The 13,960-nt window shown below is 36.7% G+C and overlaps 2 protein-coding genes across 2 annotated transcripts; both read left to right on the top strand.

Moving 5' to 3' along the window:
- The first annotated feature begins 423 nt into the window (after window positions 1-423).
- Window positions 424-1,695, top strand: LOC137401893 (P2X purinoceptor 4-like). Its single transcript, XM_068088369.1, has one exon. It carries the CDS (start codon window positions 424-426, stop codon window positions 1,693-1,695), a length of 1,272 nt encoding a protein of 423 aa, XP_067944470.1.
- A 3,250-nt stretch (window positions 1,696-4,945) lies between these two features.
- LOC137401892 (mucin-2-like) lies at window positions 4,946-12,116 on the top strand. Its single transcript, XM_068088368.1, has 12 exons — window positions 4,946-4,994; window positions 5,150-5,215; window positions 5,490-5,608; window positions 6,192-6,345; window positions 6,437-6,987; window positions 7,192-7,233; window positions 7,412-7,448; window positions 8,136-8,212; window positions 8,729-8,781; window positions 9,090-9,150; window positions 9,986-10,037; window positions 12,025-12,116. The coding sequence occupies exons 2-12, from the start codon at window positions 5,158-5,160 to the stop codon at window positions 12,114-12,116; spliced, it is 1,296 nt and encodes a 431-aa protein (XP_067944469.1). The 5' UTR covers window positions 4,946-4,994; window positions 5,150-5,157.
- The last annotated feature ends 1,844 nt before the right edge of the window (window positions 12,117-13,960 follow it).

Genomic DNA, 13,960 nt, shown 5'->3' with positions numbered 1-13,960 from the left:
CTGGGCCGACAAGCCAATCATGTTCCGATAATGCGCTATTGTAGAGCAATAGTTGTGTGACTCCTTATATCAAGGCATATGTCTGTATATGAAGCAACAAGAAAGATAGACATATGCACAAAATACAGCTTCCGTGATTGCTAAGGCCTCTTCTATGGCACCAATACGGTACGTCACATGCGCATTTTGCATCCAAGCAATACCACTACATAAATGACAGCAACAGTTCTGTTTCCTTGATGACATCGCAGTGCCACATGAGGGTGTGTCACTACTAGGTATCTGTATAGAAATTTACTAATAGTAATAGTAAAAGTCTAAAGTTATACTACAATACTCATCTTGGTCAGTCATCCTGATTATATAATACTTGCTAATATTTGTAGATAATATTTTAAAACCACAGTGTCACAGAAGCAAGCCATGAAGTTCATCACACCACTCTTTTCAAAGGCGGTGTCAGCCATATTCACTTATAAGACAACAAAGAAGATTAGTCTCGAAACAAAGTGTGTAGGCTCTATTAATTGGATAGCCAGGACAGCTATATTCGGTACAATACTCGTTTGGATTTTCATAATCCGGCAGCAATACCAATACAGAGATACAGAATCTATCTCAGCGTTTACTACAAAACTCAAGGGAATTGCGTACAGTGGCTCCAAGTTAACACCAAAGGAAAGACGACTCTGGGATTCTGCTGACTTGCGAACAGCATCACAACAAACAAATTCATTCTTCGTAATGACCAACTTCATCGTAACAGACAACCAAGTTCATTCTCAGTGTTCATCCAAGCATGACGCTATCATGAGGTGTCTAACAGATGATGATTGCAGTCCTGCAGGCGAGCCATATCACAAAGTTAATGGAATGAGTGTAGGTAAATGTAACCAGACCACTGGACACTGCATAGTGGAGGCTTGGTGTCCCTCTGAAGATGAAACTTTGCCTAATAATGGGACAACATCTGTATTAAACTACATTCAAAACTTCACAGTGCTCATTAAGAACCATGTATACTTTCCATACTTTGACAAAGGAAGAAGTAACCTTATTGAGTCAGTTACTTATGATATGCTGAGCAAAGGCTGTCGCTATGACCCTGATAAAGACTCCTACTGCCCAATATTTCGAATTCAAACTATTGTTGGCATGGCCGACAGAAAATCTCAAAAAGCGGATCATGATGAAGATGAAAAATCGTTTAAGAAAATGGCGGTCAGAGGTGGAGTTATATCCATAACAGTAAAATGGGATTGCAACTATGATTGTGATGAAAGTCACTGCAAACCAACTTACAAATTCACTCGCCTTGATACCCTTCGCAGAACTACTGCATCTCCTGGATACAACTTTTACTATGCTCACTATTTTAAGGAAAATGGAACTAAAAAACGTGAACTTATCAAAGCTTTTGGCATCCTCTTTGTTCTTCGTACGGATGCCATAGCACGAGCCTTTGACTTTGTTACTTTTGTGCTAAATGTTGGTTCGGCATTAGCTCTTTTTAGCATTGCCGCATTTATTTCTGAATTAGTTTTGTTTTGCTGTCATAAAGACCGCGAATATTTTCAGTCACACACCACGGATCCTACAATAACATTTGTAAAGAGAGAAACGGATACAGCCCAAGAGAAGAATGACCAAAATGATACAGCATGTTCTAGGCTTGAGGTTGTCGACCAGCAATGACAACTGTCATTTCGAACAATTTTTGTTTTAAACAGTAAACCAAGTAGTATTTCTAACAATTTTTTTTATAGACAGGTAAAAATTACATTGATGCTGCATAAATGTCTTAACCTCTATATTTTACAGATCAATACGCTTGTACAACTTGATGCAATAAAGCTGTTAGTTTTTTAATGTTTATTTAACTCACATAATAATGTTATTATTTTGAGATTGTTTCGCATTTCTATATTATAAATTAATACGAAATGCTGGTTCTATCCTTGTTGTAAAATTTAGTTTTTTTTGGTCTGCCGATATGATGAAATTTGCTTATATTACTTATATATATAGTACTTATTAGTTATAGATTAGCTTGTCATAGTAGCTCACCTAATTCCTTATTGCCTACATTGCTTTTATAGCAGATGTGACAGTCAATTTCATGACAAAAATCTTCTTCCCCAAATAAAAATAAACTGCTGCAGTTTATGATCTAGAACATAATTTAAAAGCTGTTAATGTATTAATATAATAATGCATTTATAGATCCCTTGACATGGTTTAGTTAAAAATTGTATTTCTAAGTAGTTATTGATTAGCTTTTCATTGCAGCTCAATAGTTCCTTGATGCTAGCACTGGTTTTTGTAGCAGGTATGACAGTAATCTTCTTGCAATGATATTCATGACAGTTTAGAAATGAACTGCTGCAGTTTATGATCTAGAACATACAAATTAGCTCTGAACATTCAGAGTGCCGCTTAGCTCTTGTGAATGATTCTAAAACGGATTTGTTAAGACCAAATATCACAGTATATCCCTCACCTGTACGACTATATTAGTCGATAGAGTTGTGGGCGCGGGTCGGCGTATGTGGTCGTGGTGAAAGGCTACGCGTATACGACTGATATCGTCGACAATACAACCCGCTTATAATATTGCTGTACATTCTTCACCTGCACGACTATATTAGTCGATATAGTGGTGGGCGTGTCCATCCAATCTGACCCGTAGACTTTTTTGTTAGGTGCTCCGTTGTATTCGGACACCGCACGTTTTCCGGAGAAATAATTTATTATTCTTTCGTTGGACAATTCTTCAGCGCTAATAACTTGAACATAACGCTACGCTAGATAACTAGACTACTAAGCACCATAGATTTAGGCTTAATGATACGCTAAAAGAACTTGAGCAGTTTGGTCGTGTCATGAGAAAATGTCCGAACTGTGCTGTACCATTTGTTAATTTGTTACAGTTATAGTATTTTTATTGTGTTAACTTTTATAGTATTGACAGTGTTGTCCGAAGATTTCTCCATAAAGTGAGCCTCAAATCACGAAGTAGTTGTAATTTTTTGTTTGTGAATTTCCAACATAAAAACGAACATTTTTGTGTACGTTTTGTTAAGTACCGCGCGAGCCAGAAAACAGAAAATTATTTGTGTTGGTGCCATCATAGCCAATTAAGATTCAGCTTTTCGTGATGACACAGATAATTAAAATAGCATCCTTGACTCTGATGATGGTGAACGTAATAGTTTTGGGAGAGTAAGGAACATTTTAGAGGATCGTTTTAGCTTCGAAGCGATCGTGGCTTCACATAGCTTTAGCAATGCACAAAGCGTGGATACATTGAATTTTTTTGCATAGTACTATTGGTTAACATGTTAGCAAAATAAAATATATAACAAAGTGTTCTAGATAAGTTTGAAGTTGAAGAAAAAATTGTATACATATCATGAAGAAAAATCGGCAATTTTCGGTAAAAGGCTGGCAGTAGGCCGATAGCTAAATTTGTACATGAGCAGCAGTTAAAGGGTAGCTCACAGCAAACACAATTTGGAGAGTTCAAGGCCGTGAAAACTATCTAGCAACTTCATTAGTCTTACACACAGCCAAGTTTTCAAACCCTGTTGATTAAAAAAACATCCAAACACAATTCAGTTGTAATGCATTTCTGAAATTACACATCTTATAAAGACCCAGCATAGGTACCCATAAGTATAGCAAAATAAAGGGAATTGATTGGGTGCAGGCTTAATTAACCCTATCCATAAACTGATTTAGCGAGATGGCTGTACCATTGAATAACGATTCAGGACATATGTGTTTAATATCTTTGCTGAAGGTCATGTGTAGTTGAAAATTCATAATCACTACCTACTACGGCTGTGCTGGTAATCTAAAATTTTGAACTTAGCCATACCTTAACTTTACAACGAGAGTGATCCAGGTGACTCAAGTGTTGATTTCTTTGCTTAGACGGTACGTCAATTGGTACATATTTAACATTACAACTTTTCGACTTCATCTTGAGACTGGAGACCAGGCTCCTAGGCTGGGCATGTACCATATGAAGCGGCGCTCAGTTTATTAAAAAAAAAGTTATTATCATGAATCACCAGTGAACCACGCACAAAAATCTAATACAGTGAAACTCGGCTAACTCGACATTCACGGAACCGAAAGAAAGTGTTAGAGTTATCAGAGCGTTCAAGTTATGAGAACACTCACAAGTGCATGTATTATTGTATTTATCAGTACATATACAAACTATATATAAATCAAAAGCATTTATTGCTTGTTTCAAGTTAAGGGACCTCTCATGTAATGTTTTAACAATTTTTATCAGAAAGTATAAATATTTTCCTCTTATTACTTGAGATTCGTTTGTTTGTTTTTGGTGATGTGACGCTTCTCCTTGCTTGCGGAGGGCTATCCCCAAGCGGATGTTTGGTAAAATTTAATTTTTTGCAAACCTTTAAAAAAGTCGTTAACGAAAATATTTTGCCGATAGTGGTAATAATGACGCCTAAGAACTACTAAAAGTTGTTGTTTATCTCTATGGCTTAGAATAAAGTGATATTCTAAAGCGATAACAATCGTCTCGGTAGCCGTTGGGCAAAAAAACTGTTCGAATTAACAAAGTTAAGGTCGAGTTATCTAAAGCATTTTATCATTGCGTTGGAACGGACCAAACAAATCCATTCGAGTTAACCATGTGTTCGAGCTATCCGAGGGCGAGTTATCCGAGTTTCACTGTATATGGCTTGAAGCAATAAAGTCTCTATAATATGTCTTTTCATTTTATTGTTTGTTTTATGAACATATCTAACAGCTCATTTTATATGCTGGAAGCGGTCAGACTGTTGGGGCGTCTCCTTGTTATTACTTATATTACTGGTATCACGCTACCACCACCTCATATTTTATTGTCTGATGTTCTTTTGTCTGTGTTTTAGCTTGCAGCATTATGGAAAGGAGTTGTAGCATTTGCGGTAGCACAGGAAATGTATCTAAAAATAAATGTAATGCATGTGGTAAGTTTGTCTATTTGTTGTAAAACAGTGAGCCCGCTGCCCTTTTAATTCTGCAATATTTATAATAATTTGTTATGATTCACAGGCAAAGCACCCAGTCACATCAAAATCAAAGTAAGCTGTCCTTAAATTTTCCGTTTTGCATTTATTTTTAGTTGTCAAGATGAAGTGCCAGTGTGGGGCCATTAATGCCATCAATGCCACAAAGTGTAGCGCATGTCGTAAGTCTAAAACAATCATCATTTAAAAGCTTCTGCGTTAATACTAATAGTCGTGATTGCTTTGCATGGTCTTTTAGCATTGAACTCTTTTCTTGTTTTGCCTAAATCTCACTGTTCTCCATAACAGCTTTAGATCATCAGAACTCCACCCCATGTGGAAATGCGATGTTGGTTTCGTATGCTTTGCAGTGCCAGATTATCCATCAATGTCAAAATGTCAAAGTTTTATTCTGTATGCGATAGTTTTATCTGTACCCATTTATTGTTTTCACAGCTATCATCTTCCGTGATTTGAAGGCACAGACAAGGATGTCTACACTTAAGAAAAGGCGGGAGGAGGGCTGGGCTGGGAAGAAGACCACAAAATACTATGTGGATGCACTGGAGCGTGCTGTGAGTGAAGTAAAATATATTTTGCTTTACGTCAAGTTATAAGACTGACATGCCAAATTGTGTAAATAGAAAGCTTTAAATACGCTCAGGCTCAACTTTAAAACAACTTACTTTTGCGGCTGCAATTCAAGTTTTGTTTACATTGAAAATGCCCGAAAGTATGCAGATATCGAAGTATAGTAGATTCAGATACAAACGTGGTTAATGTGAAAAATCACTTGTAATATTGGTTTTGAAGCCTTGTGATGGCGGTGACTACAACACTATTGATTGGTCCCCTGAAGCTTAACATGCCAGTAATAGTTGCACAAGCCCAACTGAGTATAGGACAGCTTTCCTTAGTAGATGAAATGAATAAGACAACAACCCATGCAAAAGAGTTATTTTAGGAATACCTAGCATCCAAATAACTGAGAAAATAGTGCAAATTCTCCAAGCTCAACAAATCTGAACCAGCTCACGTCTAGTGCAATGGTATATTATCAGCTAGCAGAAGATTTGCTTTTCATGTTGTTGTTGTAATTCATGGTATGAACGAATGTATCATACACTCTTATAATATTGTTTATGTTCATTTTTACAGGCTGCCCACGCCCACGGTGCAGGTTTATCTGTTTTATGCCTGGTATTCAAACCTTCAGGCAAAGGTACCTTGTCTACTATTATCGAGGAAGGATGCCACCAGACTGAAATTGTGTCAGTCATCAAAGAAGCGTTCAATGATATGACAAGATGTAGTAAGTTCCCTTGGTCTTTTCAATGTACAGCAGAACTTAATTGCCTGTTTTATATTACATCCTACTCCCCTATGTGATTGTTTTGTTGCAGAAGACTATGTGCAAAGGACCTATAAACCGTATAACCCCACATCTGCTTCCACATCAGCTACTACATCAGCTTCCACATTTGCTACTTCTAAATCTGCTCCCACATTACCTTCTACATCTGTTCCCACATTACCTTCTACATCTGTTCCCACATTACCTTCTACATCTGTTCCCACATTGCCTTCCACATCTGCTCCCACATTACCTTCCACATCTGCTCCCACATTACCTTCTACATCTGTTCCCACATTACCTTCTACATCTGTTCCCACATTACCTTCCACATCTACTCCCACATTATCTTCTACATCTGTTCCCACATTACCTTCTACATCTGTTCCCACATTACCTTCCACATCTGCTCCCACATTACCTTCCACATCTGTTCCCACATTACCTTCTACATCTGTTCCCACATTACCTTCCACATTTGCTCCCACATTATCTTCTACATCTGCTCACACATCATCTGCTCCTACATTACCTTTTACCTCTGCTCCCAGATCAGCTACTACTACTACTTCCTCAACCACACCAACACCTACAAAGGCTGTAAGTATAGTATTCCTAATATTTCGTCCCAAAAGAAACCAAAATTTTAAATAATACGAGATCTTTAGAGAAACAATGCATATGAATTGCTTCCCATTGTTTGGTCATCTTTTTTCATACAAATTATGACATATAAGATAGACAAACAGTTCAGAAAAACTAATACAGACCCAGCAATGAAATGTTCAATATCGTTTGTTGTAGAAAAGGTGTGCTAACAAAGCATGGCACACACAGACACACAAAGTAAGTAAAGCCATAGCTCATTTCTCACTGTCTAATTTTGTTGAACCTCAGTCAAGCAATTTCATTGCTGATATGTTTGTCTACGCCATGAGATATTTACTTTGCAATTGACCTTTACTCAAATTTAAAGTACCCATAATTTCTGAATGCCATTGACATCAGTACTGTTATTTTCCAGTGTAAGCAGAGAAAAAGGCCGAATAAGCAGCGCTCTAGTAAGTAGAAAATGCTGTTTCATTTTTCATTGTCGTTGTGTTGAATCTCTTATCAATTGTACAGTAATGCGCTATGACCATGATGAAATTGACTATTTTGCTATTTTATTTTCTCTTAGAGAGGATGGCTGCTATGCAGGTAAAATTTTTCTTCTGTGTGGTGCATAGGCAGCAAAAACTCTTGTTATTCTCTTCTTTCCTTCCCTCACCACTCTTCATGCGAGGAGAGGTGGGAGGGGAAGAAAAGAAAAGAATAAAAAGAGTTTTTGCTGCCCATGGGTGGTGTCTTTTTTTGCCTATAGTGGAATTCACAAAACAACCCTGCAATACTATCAGTTATAACAACCTGGTGTCGTGATTTTGTTACCATTTTGTTTAACATGTCATAATTTGACATGTTTGTATGTTAATTGGCAGCCAAATAACCACAACACAGCTTGCGTTTGCCTCACTCACTAGCAGCTTTGTCATAATCACGACATGCCAACAGCCCACAGGGTGGCAGTACATGATCAAATAATTTGCTTTCTTCAGCTAACCATGGTTGATTTCAGGTCTGATTCGGGATGGGCTTTTCGCTTGTACAAATTACTTGTTGCGCTAACATGCTGTGATATGTACTGGTTGCTAGCAGCTCAATCATTGCGTCTTTTTTCACCAAAGATATGGTTTTTCTTTGTTGTATAGGAAATACTACTCCAGCAGAGTATATCAACCCAAACAATTCTGACTCAGATGCAGAAGAGATATTGAGTGAAAAGTTGGTAAGTTGATGAACAGTCAAAGGCATTTTTCCAGTGTTTTAGAGTACACATTGAAGTATACCAAGGTCCAAATCATGGTAATTTTTTGTCTTCTCATGCCAATAAACATCTATAATCCTGGGGATCTATCCTTTGGCAAAAAATTGCCTAAAAGGACTAAATTGGTTAATTAATTGGGTATGATCATTACAAATACCTGAAATGGTGTACTCGGTAATGTATGTGTATTATTTTTAAATGACGTTCAATATCTTATGGCACTGTTTTATTAGATAGGTGCAAATTTGATCAATTTTTTGTGTCAGCAATGGGTAATGTTACTGTCGAGAAAAGACAACTTGACACATATTTGGAATGCAAATTGATATTTTGTGTTCAAAAAGTTTCAACCTCTGGTCATGCGTGGACTACATTCACTACCACATGTTACAATATGTTTGACATAGATTTTCTGCCCCTCCCCTCTTCTCTCTTTCACTTTTCGATTCTCATAATTTGTTTCTGAATCTTTTTCAGGACAAGAATGGTAGAACACTGTACCTGGTCAAGTGGAAACATTATTCATCACAGTAAGTCGCGTCAGCCGAATGTCTATTAGGGGCGAATATTCATGGGCTGAGTCATGACTAAAATCCATGCTTTTAGTCATGACTCAGCTTCAGCCAGTCAATACGATGAAAATAACAATTTAGCAGAGTATACAAAAATCAGGATTATCAACAATAGAGCAATTGATGCTGTATTGAGTTGTCATTTATTTATTTAGTCATTGCTGCAACAAAGCACAATGACCTTATGTTAAGAGCGGAAACATGTAGCATCTTAAAACCCACCAGCTGATCAGACTAATAATCATCTCAATTTTATTTTGTTGCAGAAGTAATACCTGGGAGCCCTCTAGAAATCACAAACAAACTTTGGCACTGCTAAACTATAAGGTGAGTTTAGCCAGTTACACAAGCAAAAAGTGCTTTGCTGAAAGTCTTATTGTTTACCTAATCATTGATAAAGATCGCCACAATCATGGAGTCAAATCTGCACCCCATTCATGGCTATAGGTCGCCCGATTTTTGTCACGCAATGCATTCATATCATACAAGTTAGTTGCAAGGACATCAGCCGAAAAGAGTATCGCCTCTCCAGCTGAATCATCATATAGCCATGTGTTTTTACTGGGTAACTAATGCACATCTTGTTTTGTCACTTCAGACAGCATTTCTTTACCGTTTTTCCTTCTTTTGCAGGAACATGTCCAGTCAACATGACCAGCAACTCCTATCTGCCACCAGCAAGCATCCACATACACAGACATTCTTTACTTTTTACCACAAAGTTGTATAATATAAAAATATGTAATGTAATAGTAATATAATATATCAATTAATAATCAACAGAAAATAACACTTTGTTGCAATAATCAATTCATCAGATCAAACTACCCGGCTTGCATTATTCTATTTGAGGATTGGTAACAATAGGAAGAAGAAATAGAATAGAACGGAATCTTGCTTACTCTTGAGTGGAGTTCCCTACACAGCTTTGTTGTGATCCTTTGTGTAATCTTATAATTATGTTCAATAAAAGTGATCACAGAGACCCCCTACACATAACCACAACATTCTAACACAATTCTAACCTGTTGTCCAATCAGGTTGATTTATGCAACTTGCTCACCTGCTTAGTCCATACAAACCATCATAAAGTTTTCGAAGCCTTAGGATGTGCACTGATGTGGTCCAGAACAGTTTTGTAAATCACTGCTTTTTTGGTAAGGCAGTGATGGCTGAAAGTGTCATGGCTGTCTCACTGGTGCGAACACCTGCAGGTATGAATAGACAACTCCAGAGTAGATAGATAATATTTATCTATTAATAACGAATTTCTACAATTCTTGTCCCACATGTCTAAAAACTTGGTATTTATACCGGTGAGCCTTGTTAATACTGAATATTACTTCAATATTGCTACATTTGCGTTAGTTCCCATGTAAACAGTGAAAGATATTCAGGATTTATCTCCCCCTTGTGTTGCCTGTCATAGTTGATTATTTTAATAATTCAACTCAATAGATACAGTAGGCTTATGGAAATGCATTTTAGTCATTTTGACTTGTATTCTGAAAAAATTGAAATGGTTAAAATTAGGTGCCCGACTTGCTTCTCCATGCAAATCACAATACTTGTGGAAACCTATTACTTTATTTACTCATGTCGCCCTGAATAGTTTTGTGAAAATGAACTTTTACAATTTTTAGGCCACGTGTATAAAAACTTGGTATTTATACCGGTGAGCCTTGTTAATACTGAATATTACTTCAATATTGCTACATGTGCGTTAGTTCCCATGTAAACAGTGAAAGATATTCAGGATTTATCTCCCCCTTGTGTTGCCTGTCATAGTTGAATATTTTAATAATTCAACTCAATAGATACAGTAGGCTTATGGAAATGCATTTTAGTCATTTTGACTTGTATCCTGAAAAAATTGTAATGGTTAAAATTAGGTGCCCGACTTGCTTCTCCATGCAAATCACAATACTTGTGGAAACCTATTACTTTATTTACTCATGTCGCCCTGAATAGTTTTGTGAAAATGAACTTTTACAATTTTTAGGCCACATGTATAAAAACTTGGCATTTATACCGGTGAGTCATGTTAATACTGAATATTACTTCAATATTGCTACATTTGCGTTAGTTCCCATGTAAACAGTGAAAGACATTCAGGATTTATCTCCCCCTTGTGTTGCCTGTCATAGTTGAATATTTTAATAATTCAACTCAATAGATACAGTAGGCTTATGGAAATGCATTTTAGTCATTTTGACTTGTATCCTGAAAAAATTGAAATGGTTAAAATTAGGAGCCCGACTTGCTTCTCCATGCAAATCACAATACTTGTGGAAACCTATTACTTTATTTACTCATGTCGCCCTGAATAGTTTTGTGAGAATGAATTTTTACTATTTTTAGGCCACATGTATAAAAACTTGGCATTTATACTGCTGAACTATGTTAATACTGAATATTACTTCAATATTGCTACATTTGCCTTAGTTCTTATGTAAACAGTAAAAGATATTCAGGATTTATCTCCACCTTGTGTTGCCTGTCATAATTGAATATTTTATATAATGGATACAGGAGGCTCATTGCAATGCATTTTTTGTCATTCTCACCTGTATCCAAAGGTATCAAAATAGTTAAAACTAGGTGCCCGACAGGCTTGTTATGACATTCTCACCTATTGTCGCATGGCCTAGACTCACCTGAGAGGGGTTGTCCATTTTATTCTGGCTGATAACATATGTGACCCAGGCAGTCAGAATGTACAATTGTACTAAAACCACATTTTTGAGTTATTTAAAGATTTAAAATCAGCAAATTCTGAGGATTTTAATGCATTTTAAATTTTTTCAAATTGGATTATTTATACCCAGGTTAGACAAGATTTAGTAGAGAAGGTCTCATGATAAACTAAAACTGTTGTTTTGAGTTTAATCAGAATAAAGTTGGTGATTCATGAACTGTAAATCATGGTATTTTCTTACAAATCAAAACGCCATAGCAACCAACCACTTAATCTCAACCTATATTGATGAAACCCGGCATTCTTCACAATAAAACCTTGAAACAGATGATCGTTGCATTTTTATTCCAATTCGATTGACGGTTGACATCCCAAAGGTCATGGTAAGGTTAACAATATATGTGGCTAAAAGCTCACCGTCCTGGATGTATTCATTAAAAGGGTATGCTTCAAACTGGACAATTCTCATCAAGCTATATTGCTATGACTGCATTTAATGACAGTCCAACAACTTAACAAAGAGCTGGATGTGTATTCAGAATTGTCCACCTATACAGAAGGTCGTGGTAAGGTCAACGATGCGGAAAATATGTGATGCGAAAATATCAACCCAACTCATCAAGTGACTATTCAATCTAGAGCTCTTTTTATGTAGTTTAACACTCACACAGTGTAGCACGAGTACGCTGCAAAGATTTATTGTAGCACATTGGAGAGGTTTGTTTGTTATGCTAGTGGCAATTTGTCCCAACGCAACCATATCCAATGTTTCCTTCGGCAATCCTTGATATACAGTTCTAATGAGGCTTAATTGTTCAGATGACATAAAACTAGCGCATAATTCCCTACATTTGCACCCACTTATTAGTTTGATGTCAACAGCTAGAATGGGAATGTTATCAGCAGTGATAGGCTGATCGTTATTCTCTGTAATTTGATTTAATTAATTCGCATTATCGTTAGCAGCCACATACTGCGTAAGCAGCTGTATTTCTAAGATTGCCCTATTATCACAATTCTCATCATCACTTTCACTATGATCTGAGGCAGCTGACTCAGATTCTAAGTAGAAATACTCATCTAGCATCAACAAGCCGTAATTTTGCGATTGTTTATTTTGTTCTAGCCTGAAGCATTAAAAGAGGAAATGGCCACATACATGCGCGCACCCGCAGTTAGAGCCTACAGTAATGATCTTGGGTTATGAAAAATTCCATAGCAACCACCAATATGGGTATAGTCAGAGCCGTATACATAGTTTCACAGAGTCCCGTAACCAAAAGCCGGAAACAAAAACGCTTGATTCCAAACAAACCCGATCGACATGCTGATCTCTAATGGAATATTCTTACCTCGCTCTCAACATCTCACTCTTTTGCATTTACTTTATTACAAAAAATAATTTGTAGTTTCTTGTAGGAAATTTTGTCCTTTTTCAAGTGGTGTATAATACAACTATCAATTTCAAAGTGACTGCTAATGGGAGTAGTTTTTGTTGATTAATGTTGCGGCTTCTACATTATAACTTATATTAAAATAGTAGGCGTGGCCTGTTTGTTTGGACTCGAGCTCCCTCCCGTATACTCTTCTGTTGGTCGCCGGACTCTGTGAAACCATACGACACTGGGTATAGCTAAATGGCAATTCTGGATTTATGATTGGTCAGACACTAAAATAAACAAGACCATGTGAAAGAGCAGGGTTGAATGCACTGTAAACCACTGTTTACTAAAATAGTGACGGTGAGTCATATAATAGCGTGAAGCACGCTTAGCGCGCTATTGTGAACAATGGAATTACTGCACGATTGTACATTCTGACGGCCGGGGTCACATATACTAAAGGTTATACAAAAGACATTTCGTTTTTTATTGAGAAATAAATTAATATACTTTATTACAATATTGTTTTGTGAAGATCAGCATAAAAAGTAATACAGAAAGTAGATCAGCATACATGTAAATCATGGCATTTCAATCCCCATAAAAACTTCCATCAGAGTCATCGTCGTCCTCGTCATCATCAGATACATCTAAGTCCTGGCATAGTGATACGGCTAGCTGCATATCCTAACAATAGAATAATTCAATGAATGAAATCATAAGTAAATCATAGGTAAATCATCGGTCATGGCATCAAATAATACTGGATGTTTTTTAAATCTGTCATTTTCTGCTATATGAAATGTTGTTGCTGACTGGCAAACAGTGACTGGCAAAAGCTTGATCACTATTGCGATACTGTTCTTCCCCAATTTAATAGTACGTACCTCAACTTCCTCAGAGAAGAAAACAGAGGATTTTTCGACCATGTTTTGAAGAAATATGGCCTCTTCTCCATTGCATGTATCAAGTTGCTGGACTGAAAATGAAGAGGACCAAATTAGCCAGAAATCTGAACTCAGAATTCAACTAAATACTTAAAAAAGTATCTTATGTT

This window comes from Watersipora subatra, chromosome 8 (genome assembly GCF_963576615.1).
Source record: "Watersipora subatra chromosome 8, tzWatSuba1.1, whole genome shotgun sequence".
NCBI classification, from domain to species: Eukaryota; Metazoa; Bryozoa; class Gymnolaemata; order Cheilostomatida; family Watersiporidae; genus Watersipora; species Watersipora subatra.
Note: the sequence above shows the minus strand (reverse complement) of the source record. Positions and strands in the feature narration are given on the sequence as shown.

Excerpts from the sequence above, each read along its gene's own strand:
- LOC137401893 (XM_068088369.1), top strand. The coding sequence starts at position 424 with ATGAAGTTCATCACACCACTCTTTTCAAAGGCGGTGTCAGCCATATTC.
- LOC137401892 (XM_068088368.1), top strand. The coding sequence starts at position 5,158 with ATGAAGTGCCAGTGTGGGGCCATTAATGCCATCAATGCCACAAAGTGT. Across the intron at positions 5,216-5,489 it reads CACAAAGTGTAGCGCATGTC|CTATCATCTTCCGTGATTTG; the intron begins GTAAGTCTAAAA and ends TTGTTTTCACAG. Across the intron at positions 7,234-7,411 it reads GGCACACACAGACACACAAA|TGTAAGCAGAGAAAAAGGCC; the intron begins GTAAGTAAAGCC and ends GTTATTTTCCAG.